Genomic DNA, 14,978 nt, shown 5'->3' on the forward strand with positions numbered 1-14,978 from the left:
TCTTTATATTTATTTATTTATTTATTTATTTGTTTATTTATTTTGCTTGTATCACAAGGTGGCCCTGACTGACTGGAGCCCTCAATGATCCTCCTTCCTCAGCACCCCCTCCTCCAGACCTGGAATTACCAGTCAGCACACTGGGCAATTGAACAGATTTTGTGCTACTCAATCTTTAACACTTTGTGTATTACTTATTTTGAAAATGTTCATTAAAAAGAAAATCTCCCAGTGCCCTAACTATGTGTGGTCTTCCAGGAAACTCTGCAATTTGAGAAACAGTGAAACAGGTACGTGAAGTAACAATAGTTAACGCTCTAATCTGGTATGTAGTTTCTAATTCACGTTTTCAATAATAGAATTCTTTACTATATTATTTCCGAATGCAAAAAAAAAATAAATGCAAACTATTCTTTAGTGAGCAAAGCCAAGAAGTGTCGGCGAGACAGAAATGAGGGCCCTGAAGTCAGCTAACAGGTAATTTAAAACGCAGCGCATCCCTGGAGGGCCACTGCGGTTGGTGTTTGCAGGGACTTTCTTGGCACCACAGGCAGGTGGCACGTTAGTTACCACAGTTCCCGGACACCAAGGGATTAGCTGAACGCTGACGCCAGTACCGCAGATTGTTAGTCAGATTTTTATCTTTTCAAGAAAACCTGACGTGCTGGTGTACATGGAGCTTCCAAACCTATCCAATGGAAAGCTGTGGCCACTAGGCATCTCGGAGAGAGGCTGTCCAGCACGAATCAAGGGAGCGGACAATGCGGGACTTTTAAAGGACCGTGCAATACAGTTCTCCGCGCTTGCCGAAGGGACACAACCAGTCTTTCCGACCCCTAACGGTGTCTGCTGTGGCCCTCATAACTAGACCTGTTTTGTGAATGGATTATTTTAGATCCTGCGCTCCCATTCGCCACCCCCAGGGCATCAGAGGGCGAACCCGACCAGGGAAGGAACTGGAGCACCGGGACCAGCGTGCTGGTGTGCTGCCCAAAGAACCTATGTGTTGCCAGGCAAAGTGTCTTTTATACTACTTATTTATTTATTTACTTATTTATTTTAGTGGGGCGGGGAGGCATTTCCTAGAGTTTCAATCAGCCGTGTCCAATCTGAGATGCAGGTTCCCGCCTGGGGTCGGGCGTGGCTGCTGGCTGCCCTGCAGGCTCCGCCTCCGGTTCGAGCGAGCCGCATAAAAGCTGGGCGGGCCAGATTCGCCCTCACCTAGCGCTACTTGGGCTGAGAGCGCGATCCCAGTCACCTCGGCTCTGCCAGCATCGCAGGTACCATGGCGCAGGAGCTGCAGCACCCCGAGTTCGCGCGCGCGGGCCAGCAGGCGGGGCTGCAGGTGTGGAGGGTCGAGAAGCTGGAACTGGTACCGGTGCCGCAGAGTGCCCATGGTGACTTCTACGTCGGAGACGCCTACCTGGTGCTGTTCACCGCCAAGGCGAGCAGGGGCTTCTCCCACCGCCTGCACTTCTGGCTGGGTAAGCGGTGAGCGGCACAGGGCAGCCCAGGGTCCCATCACCTGGGTGGGATGGGTGATACTCAGCTAGCATCCTCTCCTAGACCTAGGTCAGCTCCTGGTCGGCAGCAAAAGGGATGAGGTGAGTCACTCAGGAGGCGTACCCATATCGGCCTTGACCAAACCTCTTTTTGTAGGTAGTTTATGTTCATTCCTCCGGCTTTTCCCTTTAACCCAATCGCCATTCTATTCCTGGGCGGCTGCCTGAGAAAAACCCGGGTGCTGGCCAAGGACTGAGCACCCTCCGGCAAGTTCAGTCCTGGTTTCCCAGGCAGGGCGGAGATGAAGTCAAACTTGTTTGTGGACATCTGTGCAGCTGGAGAGAAAACTCCACGCCCAGCTCCAAACTTTTATTTATTTTTATTTGCTGCCTCGGGGCACCAGCTTAGACTTCTCCGCTAATTGAGACTAGTAGCCGGTGCCACTCCAAACCAAGAGTCTCCGTGTGCAACAGTGCTTGCGTGTTTGGGGGAATGAATACAACCATCATGCATTTTTAAAAATTGCTCTGTATGGCTGGTATATTTCCTTAGATAGGCTGCTTCGTTTACAAAATTTTTCATTTATTATTCATGGGTGTTAACAAGGACACAGTGTGGACCAGAACAGCTCCATTCAGCGGTCGTAATTATTTGGCGCCAGGCTTTTAGGACACTGGCCGTGTGTTCCACTTTCTCCACCTTCTACTTTTACCCGTAAACATCCTGAGTGTTCAACCTCTCCCTGTGAGGTCCTGTGCCAGTAGGCACACCCCGCCCAACAACGTGGGGAAAATCTGAGCCTTCTTTTCAAACTCGCTTGCCTCCTGATACAAGTGTGTCTTTCGGTATATTTATTCTTGAGCTTAGCGGGGAAAGCCCACAAAACACACACTTTGAAAGCCACCGTTTCACTTTACTTTCTAACATCTGAAAATTTTTAAGGAACAAGTGAAAACATTTAGAAGTGGTTCTCTAAGCATCAGCAGACGCCCGGAGCAGGCATCTGAGACAGGAATCACAGAGGAGAACGGGGTGTCTTTTACAGTGCTGGCTTCTTGCTTACGGTGGCTGAGCTCCCAACGCGAACGCTTGCTGTTTGTTTCCTCGCGTAATGCCTCTCCAGTCATACTACATAGCAATCTGTGCTCTATTCGTGAAATGATCCCAGGTAGAACAACCTTCGCACTGTGCACTTGGTTCTGGAGTGGATGTGTGTCTCAAATGTCAGCAGGGTGAGTTTAAATGGGAGAAAGCTCGCTTGCTATTCCCAAGCTGCGTTTGGCTTCATCCGAAGGCTTGGAGCCTAAGTCTTTAATTCAGTGCATTTTTTTTTGTTACACAATCAGGCGCCTTAAGAAGTGTGCTCCGCCAGATTCATAGATTCACTTAAGCAGTTTTTATGTTTGTTTGAAGCAGGGCCTTACAGCTAGGCTGCCCAGAACTCTCTGGAACTTAAATGAAGCCCAGATTGGCCTCTCATGCTCTGTCCTCCTGCTTCTGTATCCTAAGTGCCTGGCTCACTTATACTCCTAATTACCCATTTAGTGCCAACCAGTTTCACAATTATAATAGGACATAGTCTATTTGGGCAGAAACAGTTTACGATCTTAAAAACCTTCAAAAACTAAAGCAAATAGTATATTAATGACAATCTAAGTCATCTATAAATTCGGGCTGGTCAGGAGCTTGCAAGCCGCTTGAGATAGTTTATGAAACTTGCCAGAGAATTTAGAACCCCAAAGGAATCGTAAGAAAGAAAAAAGATAAAACCTTGGTAGAAGGTGATTCGTGACCCGAGAGGTTTCCAGGCTCTGTGTGACAGGGACTAGTGCCGTGACCGACACAGGGAAAGGAAGGCGAGTGGGGAGATTCCATCAGAGGAAGGGGAGCCAGGACACCTTCAGCGTTCGCCAGGAGCCTTTTCTATTTCCAGTCTCCAGGCAGAGGCAGTCCCATCTGACGGAGTTTATTCTGATATTTGAATAGGGAGGAGTTTATGAGGATTAGTTAGAGGGGAAAGAATGCTTGACTTCCTGAAGGAAATGAGGAAGTCAGCCGGAAGAAGTTAAGTTAAAGAGAGGTTGCCTGAGAGAAGTGCCCAGTGTACAAAGCAAAGGCTAGACCCAGCAGGAGGAAGCCAGCAAAGTGGGAGGGAGGCAGGACCAAGACGAGAAAAAATGCTGACAGCCTTCTTTCTAGTCTGCCCATGCTGTTTCCATAACACTAGGGCACCGTTTGGATGATGGCAGCAATGCTGTCTGTCTAGAAGCAGTGAAAGTAAAAAGCTGTTGCCTGCGGCTCCAAGTATTTTATACTGCTCCTCAGAAAATATTTTGGCTTTGTATCGAGCAGTTGAGCTGCACCCAGCTTTTGCTTCTGGTTCCTCACAGCATCCAGTCTGTAGTTAGGGGTGATTTTAAAGATGCTATGGTGCTGTCAACCTTATTACAAACACCTTCCCTCACCCCTTCTCCTTGCCAGCTTCAGATGGTAATGTTTAAAAACAGCATTCAATGATGTCATTGTGTGTGTGTGTGTGTGTGGCCTTACACAGGGCACTGGGACACAAAAGGACTAGATTATGATATATAATACAAAATAGACAATACAAGGATCTCATAATATACAAGGGGCTGGTGACAATGCCAAGGAACTGATTGCTGGGCCAACAAGATGGCTCAGTGAGTAAAGGTGCTTGTTGCTTAGGCCAAGCCTGAGTACCCCAGTTCCATCCTTGGAACTTACATGGTGGAAGGAGAGAAACAATTCCTGACAGTCGCTCTCTGATGCCCACACATGTGCTGTGGCATGAACAAGTTTTTGCCTAGACTACGTAAACACGTGTAAAAGAAAAATTAAAGAAAGTGGCTTGAGGGTCTTCTTGGCAATGGAGCTCTTTAGTATTTGGACTCTGAAGGCAGACGTGGGGATTAATGCACGTGGTAAGACTGCACAGAACTAACCACACAAACCCATCCATGGGAACATGTACCACTGAGAAAGTACAAGTAAGGTTGACTGCACCCCTGTGGGTATTGGAGTTGTGATCCCCTGTGCAAGTCTGTGCTCCCTACCTTCAGTTCTACTCCATGCTGCACCATTTTACAGGACGGCCAGTAGCTTTCATATGTTTTCAGCAGATGCAACTCATCGTGTTGAGTAGTATCTTGGTATGGCAAGGTCTTTAAAATCAGGAATGAGAACTAGATAGATTTAGCTGTGAGACTTCTCTTTAAATCTGTGTTTTGTTTATAAATTCGTCCCAGTTTTGGGAGTTTTCCACCACACAGGCGAGTGCGATATACATACACATTAAAATATAAAGCAACAAAGACAGGGTGACATGATTGACATCTTAGGAAAACAAGGGATGAGGTCACAAACAGAATTCACAAGGGACATCAAGTGAAGTCCTAAGCAGGATTCATACACAAATGTTTTTGAGTACCCGTTAGAGTTTCATCATAACTCAATAGACTTTGACTCGGTTCCACACATGGAAAAGGTTGATATTGGCTTCTTAAAGTCTTTTCAACCTCTGCAGGCCAGGACTTTGGTTCTGTTATTCCCTGGCCTGGCAAAGTGCATCAACATCAGCAGACAAGAGCATGGTCTAATTAACTTATTTTCATATCACTCATTAACTTCATGCCCACCATTCATAGCTAACTCAAAAGAGTCGTGTTTCAACTCGTCAGGTCAGAATGCGTCTGTCCTTACATCTTCCTTGATAACTTTGATCTCAACCTTGGATTAAGCGACTCTCTTAAAGTGTCTCTGTATGAAATTTACAACAAGACCTGCTGCTATGAGAGCTGAAAAAATGGGCCAAGAACGAAAGCAGCATCTTTTCAGATTGCAGAACTGCATGAGGCTTTTTAAGGTGTATGTTAGAACACATTGGGCCACAGAAAGTTTACAAAGCTGTTGCCATATAAGTACTGTTCTGGCTGCTGAGATTTTGTCTGAGAAGATCCTTGCTATGTCGGTTACCTCTGCACAAGGAAGGGGAACTGTGAATGAGCTTGCATTTCCCTAGTATAGGTAACTGGCTTCCTCTCCTCAATTTTGGTGAATTTCTGTAGGCAGGGACTGCTTGTTCACTCCCGGCCACCTAGACCTGAATAATCACACAGAAACTGTATTAATTACAACACTGTTTGTCCTATTAGTTCAGGCTTCTTATTAACTAATTCAAATCTTAAATAACCCATTTCTATTAATCTGTGTATGTATTAATCAGGCTATGGCTTCCTGGTAAGGATTCAGCTTCTGTCTCCTTCGGCAGCTACATGGCGACTCTCTGACTCTGCTTACTCTCTTTCTATATCTCTGTTCCGATTTCCCACCTTTCATTATTCTGCTAAGCCACTGGCTGAAACAATTTTATTCATTAACCAATAAAAGTAACACATATACAGAAGGAAACCCCACATGAAATTTCACTTGGCATTATTCTGGGAAATACTGTCACTGCTTCTAAACTTGTGGCTCATTGGGGAAAGATATATATTGTGGTCACCAAAGAATTTAGTGTTAATAGGAACTGTAATAAATGAATTCATGTGGGGCTGAGAGATAGCTCAATGGTTAGGCGTGCTTCCTGCTCTTGCAGAGGACCTGAGTTGTGTTCTCAGCACCCACATTGGGTGGCTCAAACTGCCTGTATGTCAATTTCAGAGGGTCCAACGCCTTTTTCTGGAGTACTTGTGCTCCCGTGACCATATCACACACAAACAAACATGCAAATCATTTCTAAAAATCTTTAAAACACATGTATCGTCCTTCCTAACTGCTTGCTGGTTAGAGTTCTATGAACCTGTTCGGAAAGTCTTTTATAACCTCAAGAACTACTCAGCCTTTCCCAGTGCCCATGATCCCCACAATATCATGCTATAAACCAGGTTCATTTCATGGGGCTACTTGAATGCTATTCATATAAAATGCTAGTACTGTGTGGCCTGTGGTAAGAGTGCTATAAATGTGTTGGTATTTGAATTATTACTCGCAATTTTCATTCAGCTCAGATGTAGTAAGGTTTTTGAAGGTTTGGGGTTGTGAGATTTTTTTATTTTATTTTATTTTATTTTTTTAATGAACTGTGAGTCTCCCTCAAGCTATCTTGGTTCTGAACATCACATACTGCGTAGACACCGGCACAGAGAAGCCTGGGTGGGTTCTATTTCATAATTATAAAAGCTAATTGTATACTGTCTTAAATTCTACCAGATGCACAGCACTTGAGAGACATCAGCACGTTAGTTCCTTTGCTGTTCTTCCGTCAGTGATTCTTTCATAGAACAAAGTGAAGAGATAGCAAAGTGGGGGAAATAGGATCGGAACAAGGGGACGGGTGAAGCTTTATTCATTTTCCTGACTTAAAAATCATGACGTTATCTTCTTATGGCCCATCCAGTACTTCTCACCGGCACACTGTGAGCCTGACAGTGTGATGACGAAGGAGCCCCAAGGTGTTTCCTGGCAGGTTCTAACTTCCTTATGAAGTGAGTGCTTTCCTGAGTCCCACAAGCAGATCTGTGAGATAGTGTTTCTTTTAAATTTTTTAAAAAGAAACTGGAAAAGGCAGGAACATGAAAAACTTTTGGGTATGAGCCAAATAGCATCACATGTTGCTCCTGATCAGGGGTCTTTCGGCAGCAGACTGCTGTCCTGAAACATCTCCGCAACGAAAGCTTCTCCATGTTAGCCTGTCCGTTGATATTGTCATTGTTCTGCTGGGAGAGGGAGCATCAGCCTAATTGATTATCCAGTACAAACTGGGTCAGCCCACAAACAACGAAGATGGAGTCAGCAGGTTGAATCAGTCTAGTTGTGTGTGTCTGTATCCATCTTTATCTGTGGTCAAAGAAAAAGGAGATATCAATTTGAGAAGGGAGTAACGGAAGAAGGTGGAGAGAGGAAATGAAAAGGCGGAAGCAGTATGATTATATTTAAATTAAAATGTGTAAATACATACATACATACATACATACACACACACATACATGAGAGCGTCTGGCGTCCTTTGCATCCCCTCTCTGTCTCCGTGTTCTTCCTCGAGTAACTGAGGGCTGTCTTGTCTCAGGAAAGGAATGCTCCCAGGATGAAAGCACGGCAGCGGCCATCTTCACGGTCCAGATGGACGACTATCTGGGGGGCAAGCCCGTACAGAGCAGAGAACTTCAAGGCTATGAGTCTACTGACTTCGTGGGCTACTTCAAAGGGGGTCTGAAGTACAAGGTAAGCGCTTCTGTGGGACACGGTTCATTGTGGTGTTTTCAAAGGGGTTCTCTTCCTGGTTGCTCACCCTGTGTGTCTTCAGGGATCACAACTTCCTGGAAGGCATGGATTTGGTTTTTGTTTGGTCTTAGATTCTGTGTGAATGTGTGTGTGTGTGTGTGTGTGTGTGTGTGTGTGTGTGTGTTTGTGTGTGTGTGTGTGTGTGTGCCTGTGCCTGTATGAGTGTGCGTGAATGTATGATTTATCTTCCTATTTGTCAGTAGGTACACAGGAAAGGAAACCCAGCTTCAGAAGTCCAAGACACTCTCTCTTGTAGCCTTAGGCTAGTCCCAAACACTCTGTGGTCAGAGATGACTTTGCGTTCCTGATCCTTCTGTCTCTACCTCGCAAGTGCAGGGCTGACAGGTGTGTGCCGCCATACCTAGTCTATGCTATGTTTGAGATGGAGAGCCCAGAGATTTCCAAATGCTGAGAAAGCATTCTACCAACTGAGACTCGTTCTCAGCTCCTTGGTAACTTAAAAAAAAAAACAACAACCCACTGTGTAAGTATTAATAAATAGGCCTACCTCCTAAGGCAATGTAAAGGCTAGACCCCTTCTGCCTCACCCTAATTCTCCCAGTAAGTTTTGCAGTTGGTCCATCCTTCCCTAGTCCTTCCCTCCCTGCCCATGAATTCAGTTAAAACACTTTCCCCAGACAGACACCCCAGAAGCTCTAAGGAAAACAAGAGCAATCAGGTGATCCCCTGCTGCCTCGCTCCTGCTGACTACCTAAGACCTTAGAGCTAAACAGGACTTCTGAGGATATTTTATATGTTATATAATATAATATATAATATAGCAACAATAATACTATATATATCATATATAGTATTATATATATATTCTGAATATATGTCAATTTGCCTTTTAAAATGGTGGATTTAAGTCAGACCGGGAATGCATTCCCACGTTATCAGTGTTTGGGAGGTCGAGGCATCAGGATCGTGTGTTCAAGGCCAGCTTGAGCTACATAGTCACACTCTACATCAAAGTTGAGAACAAAACAACAACTAACAAAACAGACCCCAAAACAATGATGAAAAGATGTCAGGCTTATGTCTTTATCTGATTATGTTCTTGGTTGGATGTCTGCAACACCGTGAGATGAGACAGAACAGCCGCAGATTTCTTCTGTCTCTTGTTCTCCTTATTTCACACTTGGCTGTAAACCACTTTAAACACGAGGTTGCTGCCTCTTGCTTTATTGAATTCCCATCAGCTCCTCCAGTTTGTGTCAAAAGATCCTGAGGTTTCCTTCATTTCTATGAACCCAACAGTTTGAAGACCTGAGAGTTTCCATTTGTTCAAAGCAGAATCTGATGGAATCACCTTGTTAGAAATCATTTCATCCAGACAACTAGCTTGCTGCAGGGGAGTGCAGAAGCTTTTCAAATCCCTTGGTTTTCTGGGATGTACAATATATTTCATACTAATTCCCCAAACAGATACGGTATGGGGATTAAGGATTAAGGTAAACAATAAGATTCTAAAATATCACACATTCAGGATGAACTTGGCTATTAACAGGATCCTGAAAATCAAATTCTAGGATACATATGCAAAAGGAGGGATAAAAAAAAGTAACTTTGTAGTTGTTTGAGTAATTATCTTCTATCAACATTAAAGTTGCCACAGCATTTTTCAGAAAGGGGATGTTTCTAAGTGGAGGCCGTATAGGTCATCAGGGTCAGCTGATTCTCTGATCAGCTACAGGATGCTGGTGTGGGTGGCTGCAGGAACGACATGCTAGGATGTGTGGCTAACATCAGAGACAGCTAGCCACTCAGAACAGAAGAGGTGACCACATGGTACTGCTTCACCCCGTTTTTACTTTCAAGTTTATAGATTATACTATTCATGACATGGCAAAAACAATATTGAATATATCCCTATTGGTGCATTTACCATTGGTTCTGCCCTGTCAGGTAAATGAAGCAAGGCTCAGAGAGTCTATGTGACTTATGACAGTCTCCGCTAGTGAGTGACCATGTGACTGTCTGACCCCGAAGCCTAAGCTGGTAATCACCATTCTCTGCTTCTCTCAACATAAATAAGTGACTCACACATCAGGATGGAGATAGAACGGAAGAGTACCCGGGAAGCAGTTTAGTGTTTATTTTGAGTGGGCAAACTTGACAGAGCCTGCCTTTAACAAGTTGCCGTCCACCATGTAAAGGTTCAGCTGGGAGCTGCCAGGATCATCTTCCTGTCTCAGGGTTTGCATCATTTTTCTTGAGGGAATTTTCAAGGCCAGCAAAATGGTTACCAAAGTCCATTACCCCTGCTCCCTGGCATTGAAATTTCTGGCTCAGATTCTTTTCTCAAGTCGTGATTGTAGACAGTGACCAGCAGACGCGTTTTGCTCATAAACCTGTGCTTTGGTCCTCTGGTTAGAACGGTCATCTGCTTAGCTGTGACCCTTCCTAGTGGGAGCAGAAAAGGTCTGGAAGCGTCTAGTGTTAACCCAGACAGTGTTCAGGAAAGAGCTACCTACTTGTCAGTGCAGACATGTTATAACGTGTTGTGGCGTGTCGTTTTGCTATATTTACTGCTATTATTAGTATCATCGATCTGTATGATGTGTTGGGGGCAGGCTCACATGTGCCACCGCACGCGTATGGAGGCCAGGAGACCACTTTGTGGAATCAGTTCCCCCTCTACCTTTCTGTAGGTTCCTGGGATTCAACTTAGGTCAGCAGGCATGCCAGGAATGATTTAGCCCCTGAGCCACCTTGCCAACCTGACAACAGACAGCGTCTTTTGGGTAAATGGGGGATAGAACTTATGACATTGAATATTAGAAGCAGTATTATTTTTAATTTTAAAAATTTTATTTATTTATATATTTATGAGTGTGTGCATGTGTTTTACATGTGTGTGTGTGCGTGTGTATGTGTGTGTGTGTGGTGTATGTGTGCTGTGGCCCCTTTGTGGAGGGGAGAGGAAACTTGTAGCAGTCAGTTCTCTTCTTCCACTGTGTGGGTTCTGGGGATCAAGCTCAGGTTATCAGGTTTGGCGCCAAGCATCTTTACCTACTCGGCCATCTCACGGCCAGAGAGCGGATTATGTTTTTTAAAAGAATGTTAAATTTTCAAGGTATAAATTGCTCTGATAGTTCACTCTATGAAATTAGTCTGAATGTTTTATATGTGTGTGGGAAAGGGGCCAGAGATTACAATCTAGATTTGATTCTACATTATCACTTCTTTTTTTTTTCACATACTGTATCCTTTACTATTTTTAATAAAACAGATCACAATGCATTTCTGCTATGGACCGGCTCAGGGGAGCCACTCAGACCGTAAGGGAATCAGGGCGAAGGCACAGGAGAAATCAGGATACGGCGAGGAAAGTGACACACAGACACTCTCAATGTTGAGACATGCTGTTGCGATTTACTTACTTCAGTGCAGGATTATATATTTCTTTTTTACAATCAAAGAACTTGGCAAAGGCATACATCATCAAATCATAAAACAGAAAAGAACAGCATAAAACAGTTTACAAAAAGAATCTTTGAAGATGCTTTGACTTGGGCACAAGGACTTCTGCTCTCTCACACTTTACAAAACAAACTCTCTCCTCTTGCCTTCAAAGAGATCACTGCCCTTGAGCTAGACCATCTTTATCAGCTTGCAGGTGGCTGGTTGGTTTGAGCTAAGTGACCTTGTGTGCCTGGGTGAGAAAGAAAAAGGCTACTATCTCCCTGGGAAAGCTTTGTGCTAGGAAATTTCTAATACATAGTCTTGAATCTCTCTGAAGTTTACTTTATATTACTAACTTCAACTCTCCTCCCTTTTCAATTCTCAGGCTCAGATATTGTCAGCTTAGGCTAGGTCTTTTTCTTCCCATAAGAAAGGTTTCATAGGCCTTCTATTTACAACTGTACATATTTCTCAGGCAAATACCTAAAGCTTTTAAGGTTTTTCCTAGTAAAATTAACGCCTTTTGTTCCACATCATCAAGGAATTGTCCTAATGATGATTCTGGCAATTCCCAGAACTTACTACTTTTTTAAGGCTTTAATTAATAGTGGAGCAGAATTCAAAAATGTCCTTAGAAGTCTTGTTTCCAAGACTTCTAACTATTCCAACTGCCTGGAATAGTCTGATCTGTTAGCAATATGCAAGAATCACAAAGAACACACAGACAAGGGGAAAAGACAGACATATGGCTCCAAGGACAGTCAGGTCGAGTCAGTACTAATGGCAACTCAGGTAGCATTACACCATAACTGATTGCCAAGGGACCACCTGGAACACACAGCTCCAAGAAGCACGAATCCCAATCCTTCTGGCAATATTTGCCCATCCAGTCAGCATTTCTGCTACACTGGCGAGACAGCCGTGGATGTAGCACATTTCTACTTATTTTTAAAATGTGGATGTTCTTGGAAAGCTGAAACAGGATGGTTGTAAATTTGAGGCCATCCTGGGCCACTTAATAAATGCTGTTTAAAAAATGTGTGTCTATGTATGTATGTGTGTATGTATATATGTGTAGATATGTGCATATAGATATATAAACATAATAGAGTATGTAGATATATAAATTTATAATACAGCCTCATAACTATGTATGTCATCTTATTGCTGATTGTGAAAGTAAAGAAAGAGTTCCTACCATCTAATTAGGAAAGGAGAAGAATGTGCGAGGTGACGGCAGTACTCACAAAGCTGTAGCGAATAGCAGCCTTACTCTTCAGAAACGCTCATTCGGTGCCCTTTGTTTTGCTCTTTTTGGGGCTGTAGAATCAGGATCTGTATCTCCCTTAATTTAAAACAAAAATACTCAGTCCTGGGTTTTTTGTTCTTTTGTTTTTGTACCCCTCCTAGGAACAGCCCACCCTCAGCCACATCTCTTTCCTTCTCTGCTCTGTGACGGGGTTGGTTGGGACCCTCCCCTTTGTGAGTGACAGTGGGAAGGTTGGGTACCTGTTCTGAGCTACTGTACTCGAGCGCCTCATCTCCGAGTTTTCCAGCCTCCTGCTGCTTTCTTGCTACAGTCTCCTCACCCAGAAGTCACCTGGGAAACACGAGGGCAGTCAACGTTGACTTTTCTTTTTATGCAACGGGTCCTCAGTGAATATTTTTAATTTTCTATTAGATTTTTATGGTGGGGGAGAGCAAAGCAACTGACTTGCCTGTTGATTTTACCAATAATTCTCTTTGCTGGTTTCACGTCCCACCTGTCCCGCCGTGGCGTCTTTGTCCTGGCCCGTGCATTCTTGCCTGGTGCCTGTTGTGTGTGGGTCACAGTCTCACTTCTCTGCTTTGTGTTGTGTTTTCCTCCCCATGGCCAGGCTGGAGGCGTGGCTTCCGGACTAAACCACGTTCTCACCAACGACCTGACAGCGGAGAGACTCCTGCATGTGAAGGGCCGGAGAGTGGTCAGGGCCACGGAGGTTCCTCTCAGCTGGGACAGCTTCAATAAGGGTGACTGCTTCATCATTGACCTTGGCACTGTAAGTTTCATGGGCACACGACAACAGCTGTGGGAATCTGCTACATCAAATCAGATGCACACACCTTCAAAGATAACCACGTCCACACACTTGGCAGCTGTGCCGATGATACACAATGTCAGACTTCAAGGCTTTTTGTTCTCTGACAGATTTAGAATAGAAGAGTGATTTGGTTCTTCCTACCATAGAACAGAAACTGAACATTTTTCAACATATTTCCCCATCAATCTGGACAGATTTCCACTGGCTGTATTTGTCTTTGATTGTGGGTGAGAAAATAGGGCTTGAGGTGGAGGAAATGATTTTCTAAGCAACCAAAAGTTTCAAAATCTAAGCTGGCCATATAATGATTCTAAACATACTGAAAAACTAAGAAGGAAAAATTTTTAAATATGAACATACATGAGTATGTATGTGTGCCATAATGCTTCATATTTTTCTAATGATCTTAAGGTTATTAGATGTAAAACCAGTACAAATATTCTCATCATCTTAATAGCATGGGCAGTGGTATTTTATATCTAACTTACCTTTTCTCCCAGGAAACAGGCTCCTTTAATGTCAGGCACATTTCTTAATCATTTTTGTTATAACAAAGAAGAATTTAAGGCCTTATGTTAGAACTGGTTTATATGGTGTCTTTTAGACTTTCAAAGTTATAGTAAAAGGCATTCCCTGTCCCTGAAGAACCACGTGCCACGGCATTAAAAGGCATGGAAGATGGAGCCTCCCTCTTCTGATGTAATTACAGCCATGTTCTGAGAGTCATTTCTTATACTACAACAAGCCATACACAAAGCCCATTGCTTCAATTAACATGTAGTTTGAATTGCCAGGACCCCATTCAAGATTGCACCGCCTGTAAATGGTGAGGCCATAGCTGGACTTCAGGTTTATCTGATTCTCCTCTAAACATTGTGTTTTACTGTAGATAGCTGGCTGTACTTATGATAAAGCAGCAGACAGACACCAAAAGGTTTATTCTACTGCAGAGAAGGGAGCAGTAAGGATTCTAAAAGTGGAGCTATGTGGTCAGTTTCATGCGAATAGAATTAGTCAACGACAAAGGCATGAAGTGTGTTAAGGTTATAATTTGGAGAAGAGCCCTGAAGCATAAGCTTCACCCGCTCCTCTAAGTTAGGGTGTGTCTGTAGTTTCAATACTGTTAGCCTATAATTGGATTGTTTTGGTTCATAGCAGCTTGTGTGTGCTACTGAGATTCCACTAATACCAATGCTCAAAATATAGTTCCCAGTCCTGCGCTGGGTGTCTGGACAGGTGAATGGCTGCTTTCTTATTCTGAGTTGAGTCAATTTCATGAGCAATTCCATGCAACTTTAAAACCCAATCCATTCCACTAGCCATATTGGAAACCTGGCTTTTATGTCTGGGCACAAACCAGCTACTGGACTACTCCATCATTACCCTACACCAGAAACAAAGAAATACTTATTGGAAGTAAAAGACCAGAGGCATCATTAAACCACACAGTTCTAAAAATCAACTGCGATCATCCCTCAAGGCCTGTGCACTATTGGTTTTGTCTCAGATTTTTATCTATCTATCTATCTATCTATCTATCTATCTATCTATCTATCTATCTATCTAAATGATGGTTTTCTTTTTTGAAACATAACAAAGCAAAATATAATAAGACAAAACAAAACCCATCGCATCGGCATTGGACAGAGAGCAGAAGAAAAGAGCCCAAGAGAGGCTCAAGAATCA

At 43.6% G+C, this 14,978-nt stretch overlaps 1 protein-coding gene across 1 annotated transcript in view; it reads left to right on the plus strand.

The window, feature by feature from the left end:
• Window positions 1-1,213: 1,213 nt before the first annotated feature.
• The window catches only part of Scin (scinderin), a 78,407-nt gene continuing 64,642 nt past the window's right edge, over window positions 1,214-14,978 (plus strand). Inside the window, exons 1-3 of the mRNA XM_087911828.1 lie at window positions 1,214-1,484; window positions 7,589-7,743; window positions 13,089-13,250. Coding sequence (XP_087767954.1) covers window positions 1,286-1,484; window positions 7,589-7,743; window positions 13,089-13,250 — 516 coding nt within the window. The 5' untranslated portion in view covers window positions 1,214-1,285. The remainder of the gene's footprint in view (window positions 1,485-7,588; window positions 7,744-13,088; window positions 13,251-14,978) is intronic.

Source organism: Myodes glareolus, chromosome 11, assembly GCF_982192425.1.
Source record: "Myodes glareolus chromosome 11, mMyoGla1.1, whole genome shotgun sequence".
In the NCBI taxonomy this organism is placed as follows: domain Eukaryota; kingdom Metazoa; phylum Chordata; class Mammalia; order Rodentia; family Cricetidae; genus Myodes; species Myodes glareolus.